The 13,133-nt window shown below is 41.3% G+C and overlaps 1 protein-coding gene across 1 annotated transcript in view; it reads right to left on the minus strand.

The window, feature by feature from the left end:
- The window catches only part of LOC120933439 (complement C3-like), a 235,993-nt gene that overhangs the window by 26,805 nt on the left and 196,055 nt on the right, over positions 1–13,133 (minus strand). The window contains exons 32-33 of the mRNA XM_040346656.1: positions 5,696–5,786; positions 2,257–2,308 (exon numbers count right to left, since the gene is read on the minus strand). Of these exons, the coding sequence (XP_040202590.1) occupies positions 2,257–2,308; positions 5,696–5,786 (143 nt within the window). The remainder of the gene's footprint in view (positions 1–2,256; positions 2,309–5,695; positions 5,787–13,133) is intronic.

A 13,133-nucleotide genomic window follows, 5' to 3' on the forward strand; every position in this document is an offset into this window, starting at 1 on the left:
TTGGGTGCTTTTCCCCAGCAGCCTATCAGGAGGGGTTTTTCCTTGCTGTGCATGCTGGGGGAGGGTATTTATGGGACAGACACCATTGGTCTGGGTCTTCTTCCAGTGTGGCACCCACCTTTAGGGTGACCACATCACGGCGCCCCGGCAAAATGGCCTTCCAGGCGGTGTTCCTGGACCACGTTGGTCCGGAACATTTGAGCTGTGGCTGGGCCCCAGTGATCGACTGGGTCCCTAATCCTAAGAAGATCCCAAGCGTTTTTCCTTTGGGAGGAAGCTGTTCGGTGGGGAGTCCGCCTGAGGAGAGCCAAGAGAGGCTGGCAATCCAATAGGGTCTCGACCATCCACCGGGGATCAAGGTAACGGGGTACTGAAAGGCTGGTCGTTGGTCACCTGTCAGTCGGTAACCTAACTACTAACTACTTGAAGGAGATCCAGGTGTGAAGTCTATTAGGGAGGATTATCTCCGCTATCTTAATTCTAGGGAGGGTCTGAGGCAGAGACTTTTCCCTTAGGGTTCTGAGTGATACTCTGGCTGCCAGGTCAGTGAGAGAGGCCTGTCCAGGTGTGCTAGACCCACTCTGGCTGGAGTGGTGAAGAGGAAGGTGTTGTTGGAAGCAAGACTGTTTCCCTATTGCTACGCCTGAATCTGCTATTTCTCCTTCTGTTGAATCTATACTCCTCACCACAAGTTTTATTGTTTTTACCCGCCTGGGTAATAAAGAGCACAGAAAAAGACACCTGTGGTGGACATTCCGTTTCTGCAACTTTCACCATACACCCCTAGACGGCGGAGGAGCTACGAGGTAACATGCCACCCAAAACAAACCAGCAGCTCCTTTGGGGGTAGTGCTACAATTGTGATCAATCTCGTGATAACTAAAGATCAATATGGGAATCAGGACCTCCTTCCTTCCACTTGTGGTCTCTTTAGTGATAACTAAAGAAAGGAAAATTAGGACCTCTTTCCAAACGATGGTGATCAATCTAGTGATAACTAAAAATCTATCTAGGAGAATCAAGACCTTCTTCCTCCAACTGGTGATTCCTCTAGTGATAACTGAAGATCTATATAGGGGGATCAGGACCTCCTTCCTCCTGCTGATGGTCTCTCTAGTGATAACTAAAGATAGAGAAATCAGGACCTCCTTCCTCTTCCAGGTGGTCCCTCTAGTGATAACTAAAGATGTATATAGAGGAATTCGGACCTCTTTTTTCCTGCTGGTGGTCCCTCTAGTGATAACTAAAGATCTATTTAGGGGTATCAGAACCTTTCCTCCCACTGGTGATTCCTCTAGTGATAACTAAAAATCTACTATATATAGGGGTATCAGGACCTCCTTCCTCCCACTGGTGGTCTATTTAGTGATAATTAAGTATTTCTATTGGGGGAATAAGGACCTCCTTCCTCTAGTGATAAATACAAAAAAAATATATGGGGAATCAATACATTCTTCCTCCTGCTAGGGATTACTCTAGTGATAACTAAAGATCTATATAATAAATAAGAGGGAGAAGATGATGGACAGCCGCACTCCAATAAAGTGTAAAAAATGGTGCCTTTTATTCCAGTAAAACGAAAACTACAACAGCAAAAAAAACTGCAAACAGTGGGGTAACAGAGCTGACGCGTTTCACATCGATAACCGATACTTACTCATAGCTTACTCATAGCTTTCTTTCTCTAAAGATCTATATAAGGTATCAGGACCTCCTTCTTCCCACTTGTGATCACTCTAGTTGGACTTTTTTGATCACTACATGCACAGACTCTGTTTCTGGTGCACAGTGGTTGGATTTTCCTGCTCCCTCTCACAAAGCATGACTATGAGCCAGCTGAAAAAAATCCTCTAGAATAATGCTATGCACTATTTTCATTTTTTTTTTTTTCCCCGAAAGGGTGAACTAGCCCTTCAATGCACCCTAACGTGCCAAAAACTGACCATGACCTATTTTGTAGAATTTGTGTTGCGGCGCAATATTTTGGGATACCATTTCGAATAAATGGTACTGGAAGGCAGCGATGCATGTAATGTGTGTTACCACAAGATGTCCCTAAATGTAAAAACTGCAATACCCACGTAAAAGTTGTACTCACTGACAATGCATTCTACTTAACTTAATTTTTAACTGGTCTGTTACTGCCCAAAGCCTGGTTCTCTGCTATGCAATTGTGATTGACCATCCTCTAACAAAACACTGACAAGGGACAAGTCTAGCAATTATCTGTTAATAGATGTAATAGACATAGCTTACCTGAAGCAGACCTCAACAGACATTGTCCCCAAGGCATTATCTGGTCTTTTAGCTGTAAAAGAACAAACAGGCATTGTGTAAATTAAAACATAAAAGTAGGGAGAAAGATATTTCAACAATTTAATGAATTTGAAAAAAAATTACAAATCAAAAGTGGAATTCAAAAATATATAATCTAGTACCTCAATAAAAAAAAGGCGAGGTACAGAGAAAATGGTAATATATATATATATTACTTTATATGAACCATTTTACATTTTCACTCTAGGTCCTCCCCATTTATAATCAATATTTCATACATATTTACAAAAAAAATAAAAAATACGGGCCAGATTCAGAAAGATGAGCACATCTTTCTTCTGGCGTAACGTATCTCCGTATCTCCGATACGTTACGCCACTGTAACTTTGGGCGCAAGTTCTGTATTCAGAAAGAACTTGCGCCCTTATTTACGGCGGCGTAACGTATGTGTTGCGGTGTAAGGCCGCGTAATTCAAATGGGGATGTTGGGGGAGTGTTGCATTTAAATTTGCCTTGACCCCGCGTTTTTTACGTTTTTTTTTAACGGCGCATGCGCCGTCCGTAAAATATCCCAGTGTGCATTGCGCCAAAATACGCCGCAAGGACGTATTGGAATCGACGTGAACGTAAATGAGGTAAAGCCATATTCGCGAACGACTTACGCAAATGACGTAAAAATTTCAAAACTCGGAGCGGGAACAACGGCCATACTTAACATTAGCTACGCCTCATATAGCAGGGGTAACTATACGCCGAAAAAAGACGAACGTAAATGACGTGAAAAAATGCGCCGGCGGGACGTACGTTTCTAAATCGTCGTATCTACCTAATTAGCATATTCCTCGCGTAAACATACGGAAGCGCCACCTAGCGGCCAGCCTGAAATTGCAGCCTAAGATACGACGGTGTAAGACACTTACACCTGTCGGATCTTAGGGATATCTATGCATAACTGATTCTCTGAATCAGGCACATAGATACGACCTCCCGCACTCAGAGATACGATGGCGTATCAGGAGATACGCCGTCGTATCTCTTTTCTGAATCTGGCCCTAGGTTATTAATATTTTTTTACTTAAATAAATTGATTAATTCTATTTTTACATATTTTATTATTTTTGTATTATTATATTCATGCTCATCATGTAATATTAACTAATATTATTTATATGAATACTGATCACATTTTTTCTAATCAATCTTATGCCGCGTACACACGACCGTTTTCATGTCCTAAAAAAAACGAAATTTTTCTCGACGTGATTCTTGTCAAGCCTGCCTTGCATACACACGATCGTGAAAAAAAAATGCTCGAGCAAAGCGTGGTGACATACAACACGTACAACAACACTATAAAGGGGAAGCTCCATTCAGATGCCGCCACCCTCGGGCTGCTTTTGCTAATTTTTGTTACAGCGTGACAAATGTGCTATCTCCATTACAAACGCTAGTTTTACCAGAACGAGCGCTCCCGTCTCATAACTTGCTTCTGAGCATGCACGTTTTTTTCCCGGCGTTAAAGCCTACACACGACTGTTTTGCACAACGTCAAAAACGACGAAAAGAATTAGAGCATGTTCTAAATTTTTAATGCCCATTTTTCACGATGAGAAAAATGCTCTGGAGCCTACACACGGTCGTTTTTAATGACCAATTTAAAAAATTGCATTAATAACAATTGATTTATAGAGATTGTCCGTGATCAGTGAACTACATAAAATAACCTTTTGTGCCCATACTATTATTCTCCCTTTCGCTAACACAGATGCAGCTATTTTTAGTCAGTCTGCAGAGTATATTAATTCACTACAACTTATTAACCACTTAAGACCCGGACCAAAATGCAGGTAAAGGACAGTTTTTGCGATTCGGCACTGCGTTGCTTTAACTAACAATTGCACGTGGCTCCCAAACAAAATTGGCGTCCTTTTTTTCCCACAAATAGAGCTTTCTTTTGGTGGTATTTGATCACCTCTGCGGTTTTTATTTTTTGCGCTATAAACAAAAATATAGCGACAATTTTGAAAAAAATTCAATATTTTATACTTTTTTTTATAATAAATATCCCCCAAAAATATATAAAACATTATTTTTTTTTCTCAGTTTAGGCCGATACGTATTCTTCTACCTATTTTTGGTAAAAAAAATCGCAATAAGCGTTTATCGATTGGTTTGTGCAAAATTTATAGCGTTTACAAAAAAGGGGATAGTTTTATTGCATTTTTATAAAAAAATAAACATTTTTACTAGTTATGGCGGCGATCAGCGATTTTTTTCGTGACTGCGACATTATGGTGGACACTTCGGACAATTTTGACACATTTTTGGGACCATTGTCATTTTCACAGCAAAAAATGCATTTAAAATGCATTGTTTACTGTGAAAATTACAGTTGCAGTTTGGGAGTTAACCACAAGGGGGCGCTGATGGGGTTATGTGTGACCTCATTTGTGTTTCTAACTGTAGGGGGGTGTGGCTGTAGGTGTGACGTCATCGATTGTGGTTCCCTATAAAAGAGAGAATAAGTTCAGTGCTTGTAACCTTTCCTCATAACTAATATCCTCCAGACCCTTTATTAGCTTTGCTGCCCTTCTTTGTACTCGCTCCATTTCCAGTACATCCTTCCTGAGGACTGGTGCCCAGAACTGGACAGCATACTCTAGGTGTGGCTAGACCAGAGTCTAGAAGAGCGGAAAATTTGGTCACCTTGTGATTTGGCACCCTCTCAGCTCCTAGGACACCACTCAGCTCAGAGATAATTAGTACTTTACCTTCTCTCATGTGAGTGGATACTGTTTGTTATCATTAAAGTGTTTGATTTATACATTCAGAGGTGCTCCTCTCCTTGTTTACCTTAAGTTTACCTTAGAAAGGAACTGAACTATGGAAGCCATGTCCCATAAAAGCCAACCAGAGGACAAAGAACTAGTGACCAGTATTGCCCATGGAGACTATGCACCTTCAGATAATCTTTCCCCGTCACTGACTTATCATGCCTTGTTCTGAATTGTGTGCCTGTATGGGGGTGGCCATCTTAGTAGAGGCAGGGTTTTGCTTCCTTTAGATCAAAGTCTCCAGCAAAGAGAACAGTGAACAGTGGACAACACTGCAGTGAAATCAAAAAAATCTCACTCCGAATCTCCTGAGACTAGCAGTCACAGGTAGCAATGCCCTTAGATCCCAGAATACAAATATATAGATTTCAAAACAGAAGTTTGGGTTTTCACTAGCTGTAAGCCATAATCATCAAAATTAAAATAAATACATGCTTGAAATATATCTGTGTGTAATGAACCTATATAATATACGAGTTTCACTTTTTGAATTGAATTACTGAAATAGCTTGAAATTGTTTGAAATCTTAACACTTATTTAAAATCAAGTATGTAGTGTATATTACACCAACATTGTTACTCACCATGAGGCTCGTCTCTTGCCGTGATGGTAAAATCAAAATGATTGCATTCACTTTCTTTCTCTGTCACTATTTCATAGTATACTGCTGTCACCTGCACATAGTGATATAAGTTAAAAACACACTTAATTTAGCTTAGTGGTAGGAATGAACTGAACACCCCCCCGGTTCAGTTCGAAGTAGAACAGGCAAAAAATGTGTTAACACCGTTGACGTCTATGGGACACGAACATGAAAAATAAAGTGCTAATTTTAAAGGCTTATATGCAAGTTATTATCCTAAAAAGTGTTTAGGGACCCGGGTCCTGCCTCAGGGGACATGTATCAATGAAAAAAAAAGCTTTAAACACAGACATTTTTTTCAGGAGCAGTGATTTTAATAATGCTTAAATGAAACAATAAAAATGTAATATTCCTTTAACCCCCCTGACGGTAAACCCGAGCGCGACTCGGGGTTGGTTTTACATGTTAGGATCGGCAAACCCGAGTCACGCTCGGGCTGGACGGGCTTACCTTTCGCTGGATCCACAGGCTTGGTTTACTCACCTTGTCCCTGGATCCAGCGATGCCACCCGCTGTGTGAGCGAGCGGGACCTCCTCGCTCGATTCACAGTCCCCGTGTGACGCCGATCTCCGTTCCCTGCGACGTTACGACGCACGGGGACGGAGAACGGCGCCAAATTCAAAAAAGTAAACAAACACATTACATACAGTATACTGTAATCTTATAGATTACAGTACTGTATGTAAAAAATACACACCCCCCTTGTCCCTAGTGGTCTGCCCAGTGCCCTACATGTACTTTTATATAATAAAAAATGTCATTTCTGCCTGCAAACTGTAGATTGTCCAAAAGTGTCCCTTTATGTCAAAAATGGTTTTAGATCAGCTAGAAAACAGCGATAATAAATTATAATCACTTGCAGAATTGTGCGATAGCGATTTGCGGGGAAATTCGTCATAAAAAAAATAAAATAATGACAGCGACAATTCTGCAACTGCAAATTTCAGTGATTTTGAGTTGATTACATTATTGAATAATTTTTATTATAATTATATTATTATTTGTTATAATTATTTATAATTATTTATTATATTATAATTTATAATTTTGTTTTAAAAAAAAAAATCATACCCGGGATGCCTACAAGACTCTTGCTTGGTCAGATTTAAGTGAGTTATTTCTAAAAATTACAGGCCTACAGTATAAAACGCCAATTTCCTTGCAAAATAAATGTACCGCTTTTGGTACGTAATTCCAGACAGAATCATACCGCCAGGGAGGTTAAATATTGTGCCTTGGGGTCCCCTTAGTCTTCCTGTAAAGTAGTGTATCTTTCCCATGTTTATAACAGTAACGCAACAAAATGACCACCAAAGGAAATGTTTTTGTTCAAAATTGCTTGCAGCTGTAATGTATTGCCGGCTCCCAGCAATATACATAAAAAATAATTGAAAAAACGGCGTGGGTCCCCCCCCCCCCAGTCCATACCATGCTCTTCGGGTCTAATATGGATATTAAATGGAACTCCACTCCCAATTTTTTTTAAAAAAGGGCGTGAGGGTTCCCCCCAAAATCCAGGCCCTTCAGGTCAGGTATGGATTTTAAGGGGAACCCCGTGCAAAAAATATGGCACAGGGGTCCCTCAAAATCCATACCAGACCCTTCAGGTTTAGTATGGATTTTACAGGGAACCCTGTGCAAAATGTAAAAAAAAATGGTGTGGGGGTCCCCCCAAAATCCATACACTGTTTCATCCACTGACTGACACCAAAGATGAGGCACAATTCCTCCCGCTGACACCAACAACGGGGTACAATTCCTCCCAATGACACGAATGATGGGGCACAATTCCTCCCAATGACAAGGTACAATTTCCGCCAGTGACACAAACTTTGGGGCACTATTCCTCCCACTAGCACCAATGATGGGGCACAATTCCTCCCACTGACAGCAACAATGAGGCATTAATCCTCCCCAAATACCAAAGATGGGGCATTGTTTACTTCCACCGAAGGAAGAACATTTTCTACTTCTACTTGCCACAATCTAGCCTCCTAAAGTCTGAAAGACAATAAAATGGCCCATTGTTTAGAAGGTTTGGAGAACACTGCTCAAGTGAACATTATCTACACATGTTCTTCTTCCCCAGGAGGAAACACTAAACTATGTTGAGGTGTTCTTGTGAGTCTACACCAGCCTTTCTCAACCCTTCGGAAAAATGTTCAGGTCCCAGGGAACCCCTGCTAAACCAAATTGATTCAAACTAATCAATTGGGGGTCAATGGGCAAATGCCCCTTACATTGGTGGTCAGTGGGAACAATGCCCATTACACGGGTGGTCAGTGCGAAGAATGCCTCTTACCATGGTGATGCGTGTGAGGAATGCCCATCTTTATAGACAGCTGAAAAGATCCCTGGTGTCGTTCAGCTAGGTCTGCCAAGTGGCACTGGCACAGAATTATGCAGACACCATCAAATTGGAGGTCAATTGGCTTGGCTTAAGGAAGCCCAAGCAGGCGTGACCGGATGTGCAAGGTGTGAGTGTGTGAGGAGTGAGATGTCCGTGTGAGCTCGAGCTGCCTCGCTCCAGCCCCCCCCCTCCCCCTCTGCGTGGGAGTCCTCCTTTCAATGCCTGAGCAGCGTGCATCCTACACTGCATAGGATAGCACAGTGAACAGCTAAAAATCTTACCTACTCCAATGCCTTCCTACAGCAGCAGCTGTTGACATCGTGGAGCCGTCAGAACTCAGCTGGGTCCCCCCTCCTGGTTCCCCCTCCTTCGTGCGGCGTCTGAGGGGAATCCTGTCTGTATCCTCTGCACACTGCATTCTCAGCTGGGAGATCAGGTGACTAGCAGCTCCGTACTAGTCTCCCCCCCCCCTCTGCACAGAGACTCTTTCATCTCACTAACAATAGCAGAGATCCTACACTGCACAGCATAACTTGTCTGGATGGAGGAGTGAGTGTACAGCCAGGGAGTAGCTGTGTATGTCCCCTCTTCTCACAGTATTTTGTTGAACCAGCTGAACGCTGATAGTGTGCTCTGTGCTCTGAGTGAAGGAGGGAAAGAAAAAAAAAAGACACAGCTGTTGAAATATTTGCCTGATCTTTCTTATTCTTGGCTTCAGTTTATAAAAGTACTTTTTATTGAAAGCACAAAGGTATTGAAATCCAGATTTCTCCCCCGCTCTGCTCTGTCCCTATGAGATTCAATATAAATACTTCAGGACACCGGGACTTTTTCTCCTCGGACAGGTCACGTGAGTAACGGATTATAAAATAAATGCTACTGGAACTGAAATGTCGATGGAATGCTAGCGCTATTGCTGAGCTGATACTTATGCCTCTCTCGTTTTTTTCTCCTGTTGATGGCTCTCAAAAAAGCTACATGAAGTAGCAGGCAACAGTGCACAGGACTGGAGGGAACTTGTGTAAGCACAGTAGCAGTAGTAGAAACAGCTTAAAATAAGAGCCACTAAAGTATTTTGTGTGAGGGTACAATGAGCATTGACTGGTGACCGTTGGTGATTATTTTTGAGTGGATTGGTATACCAGGAACACTATTGAAAAAGAAAAGGGGGGAAGGAAAAAAGTTATTTTCCTTTTTTTTTTTGGCCCTATCTCTCTGAAGAATGGCAGCAACCACAAAAAAGGGACAGTCTAACCAGGAGAGTGGATGCCCTCAAATAACACGTGCGGCCAAGGATAAGGAGAAAGCAGCGCAGGTGGCTGCAGCGGTGGCGGCAGCTAAATTGGAACAGTCTCCACATATTTTGGTAAAGTCACCTGGAAAAGTGGCTCAGCACCCACAAACACAGGTTAAAAATCAAATAGGGACAGCAACAGATAGGAAAAGTGGTGGGCAAGGCTCATCAGTTCCCAAAATAAAAAAGAACCTGGTGGTGGAGCCCCAAGGGGGGGGTGCAATGGCATCAGCAAAAACTTTTGCAGAAGTCTCCTCAGCAAATACAGTTGATGACCCCAGGCGGGAGGAAGAGCCAACATTGAAGGAGATATTAAGCGCCATAAACGCATGTAGGGGGTCACTGAATAACTTGTCCGATCAGATAAAAGAAATAAAGGGAGAATTAGTGATAATGGGCCAGGAACTGCAAAAGACTGTACAAAGGGTAACATCAGTGGAAGAGAGAGTGAGCCAAGTAGAGGATGAGGTGCATACATTAAAACAACAGATGCAAGAATTAAAGGAACAAAATGGATGGCAGGCATTCAAACTTGATGAAATCGAAAACAGGTTACGTAGAAACAATATTCGGGTGGTGGGCCTCCCGGAACACAGTGAGGGTACTGACCCCATAGGGTTCTTTGAGAAATGGTTCGGAGAAACTTTTGGGGAAGATGCCTTTTCACCACTTTTTGCAATAGAAAGGGCCCATAGAGTCCCGTTCAGAGCACACCTCAGGGATGGACATCCCCGGCCCCTACTCTTGAAGTTTCTTAATTTTACTGATAAAGCAGCAGCATTGCAAAAAGCAAGAGAAAAAGGAGACATATTCTACAATGGTTCAAGGATCTCATTATTCCCAGATTTTTCTCCAGAACTTAGTAAACGTAGGGCGGAGTTTATGCCTATTAAACGTAACCTGTTAAAGAATAAAATCAAATATGCGCTATTGTATCCAGCACGTCTAAGAATAATGACTGTAGAAGGCCCCCAATTTTTCGATACACCAGGAAAAGCAGCACAGTGGCTGGAACAGAATAAAGCACAGGAAACTATGAGCTGATTGACTGGATATTATGGAGTATACTGAATAAGGGTTATAAATTGGGAATGTAATGAGGGGGAGGGGGGGGTTCGGGTTTTTTTTTTTTTTTTTTTTTTTTTTTTTTTTTTTTTTTTTTTTTTTTGGGGGGGGGGGGGGGGTTGGGAATTTTTTTTTTTTTTTTTTTTTTTCTTTTTGGGGGGTTTTTTGGAATAAGAAGGAATTATTTTTTGAAATACCAAGGAGGAAAGGAATAGAAAAGCAAATGCACTTTAAACACATATTAAGAATTAATACTAAAAATAGAAGTTAGGATATGGATAGACATATAATGGGGTAGGGGGAAGCTGGGGGGGATGAAAAGAAATATATATTTATATTCACACGTTAATATGTGTGCACATTAAATAAGAAATAAGAAACCCACTGCTTGTGGGGGGAGAGGGGGAATTTACAATTTTTTTTTTTTTTTTTTTTTTTTTTATTTATATATACACATTTTCTCTTTTTATATATATATATATATGTGTGCGGGTGTGTGTGTGTATGTATGTGTATATATATATATGTATGTGTATGTATATATACATACACAATTTTTTTTTATTTATTTATTATTTTTTTTTTTTTTTGTTTTTCTTTTTTTTTTTTTTTTTTTTTTTTTTTTTTGGAGCGGGTGTTGGGGAGGTGTTCGCACGGGACCATGACAGATATGGGTGATAAGGGTAATGTAAGGGAAGGATGGAAGGAAGAGGTCACAGGTATAGCCCTAAGGGTTGGCCTAGATAGGCAAGGGGGGAGGGGGGAGGGGGGGGCAAAATTATATCAAAGCACAGGTATCACGTATCACTTATTAAGCACAAGAGAAGGAAATGTACTTGAAGGTACATTTAAATGCTTTTTTTCCCTAGGTATATTCAAAAATTGTATACACATTTTTTTTTTCCTTTCTTCCTTTTTTCTTTTTCTCTTATATATGATGTTAAGGGATTTTTTCTGTTTGATATGCCTGGATGGGTATGAGACCTAAAATGATAAATATAGGCTCCTGGAATGTGCGGGGGATGGGGGACCCAGGGAAAAAAGCCGCAATTTTCACTACTCTGGAGGGGTATGGGGTGGAAGTAATATGTATTCAAGAGACCCACTTGACTAAAGAAACAAAGTTAAAATTGGTCAATAAAAAAAAATATCAAAGCCAGTACCATTCTGTCCACTCTTCTTACTCTAGAGGAGTGAGCATAATGGTAAAGACAGGCGTATCATTTGCATGTATAGAGTCTAGAATAGATGAACTGGGTCGCTATATTTTTTTGCACTGTTTGATAGAAAAGGTACCATATGTACTGGCGAATATCTATATACCTCCTCCCTTTAAGATGGAGGTCTTGTATAAATTAACAGAATTTGTGGTAAACAAGGTAAATATTCCGGTATTAGTGGTTGGAGACTTAAATAACGTGCTAAATAGAACAATGGATAGATTTCCACCGGGGACACAGAGCCCAGGGGAAGGAGAAGGGCATCTAAGTCAATTTTTGAAAGAGGTTGGGTGGTGGGATATTTGGAGGGTGAAATATCCAGATACGCGGCAGTACTCCTGCTTTTCAAGTACATATTCTACATTATCAAGAATAGACATGGCCCTGGGAAACTGTGCAAGTTTACAGGCAGTTAGTAAGATATCCTACTACCCAAGAGGGGTTTCTGATCATTCTCCTCTGGTGCTGTCACTGAGCACAGGGAAAAAACGTTCTCCAAGTAATTGGAAAATAAGTCCCTTTTGGCTAGAAGTGATAGGGAAATCAGAAGAAATTGGAATCAAATTAAGGGAATTCCTGGATTTCAACACAGGGACAGCACCAGAGGGAGTGGTGTGGGACGCCCTGAAGGCGTTCCTCAGGGGTATATTGATCCAGCAGGTAACTAAGATCAAGAGGAACTCTAGGGAATGGGAGGAGAAAATCAGGGAAGAGGTTCTAGAAGCAGAAAAGCAATATGTGGAAAATCCAACATTGACTAAACAACGGTTATGGTTGGAGAAGCAACAGGAATATAAGCTGGTGATCAACAAGAAAGTTGAAAATAAGCGCCTATTCCAGGAGCAGAGCGCTTTTTCTGAAGGGGAAAGTGTGGGCCATACTCTGGCCCTCCTAGCGAAAACTAATACGGCGCCCTCTAACATTCCCGCAGTTAGGACGGTAGGAGGTGGGATATCATCTGAAATATCGGTAATAGTGGACACGTTTGCAGTATATTATAAAGAGCTCTATAGATCAAAAAAGGGGGAAGATAAAGTGCAAATGGAAGAATTCTTTAGAGAAATAGGAACCCCAGTTCTATCAGAGGAGGATAGAAATGCTATGGAATCCCCAATTACATTACTGGAATTACAACAGGCAGTTAAAGGACTGTCTAATCAAAAGTCCCCAGGGCCGGATGGCCTACCAGCAGAGATTTATAAGCAATACGGTGAGGTGCTGCTCCCGGAATTGCTAAAAACGCTGAATTGGGCGATAGAAGGAGGAAGGCTACCCACTTCAATGCAAGAAGCAATTATTATAGTGCTCCAGAAGGAAGGAAAGGATCAACTAGATACATCATCTTATAGACCGATATCTTTGCTCTGCTCAGATGTAAAAATCTTGGCTAAGGTACTGGCAACGAGAATAAACAAATTTATTCAGAAATTAATACACCCAGACCAGTC

Source organism: Rana temporaria, chromosome 3 (assembly GCF_905171775.1).
Source record: "Rana temporaria chromosome 3, aRanTem1.1, whole genome shotgun sequence".
Taxonomy (NCBI): Eukaryota; Metazoa; Chordata; class Amphibia; order Anura; family Ranidae; genus Rana; species Rana temporaria.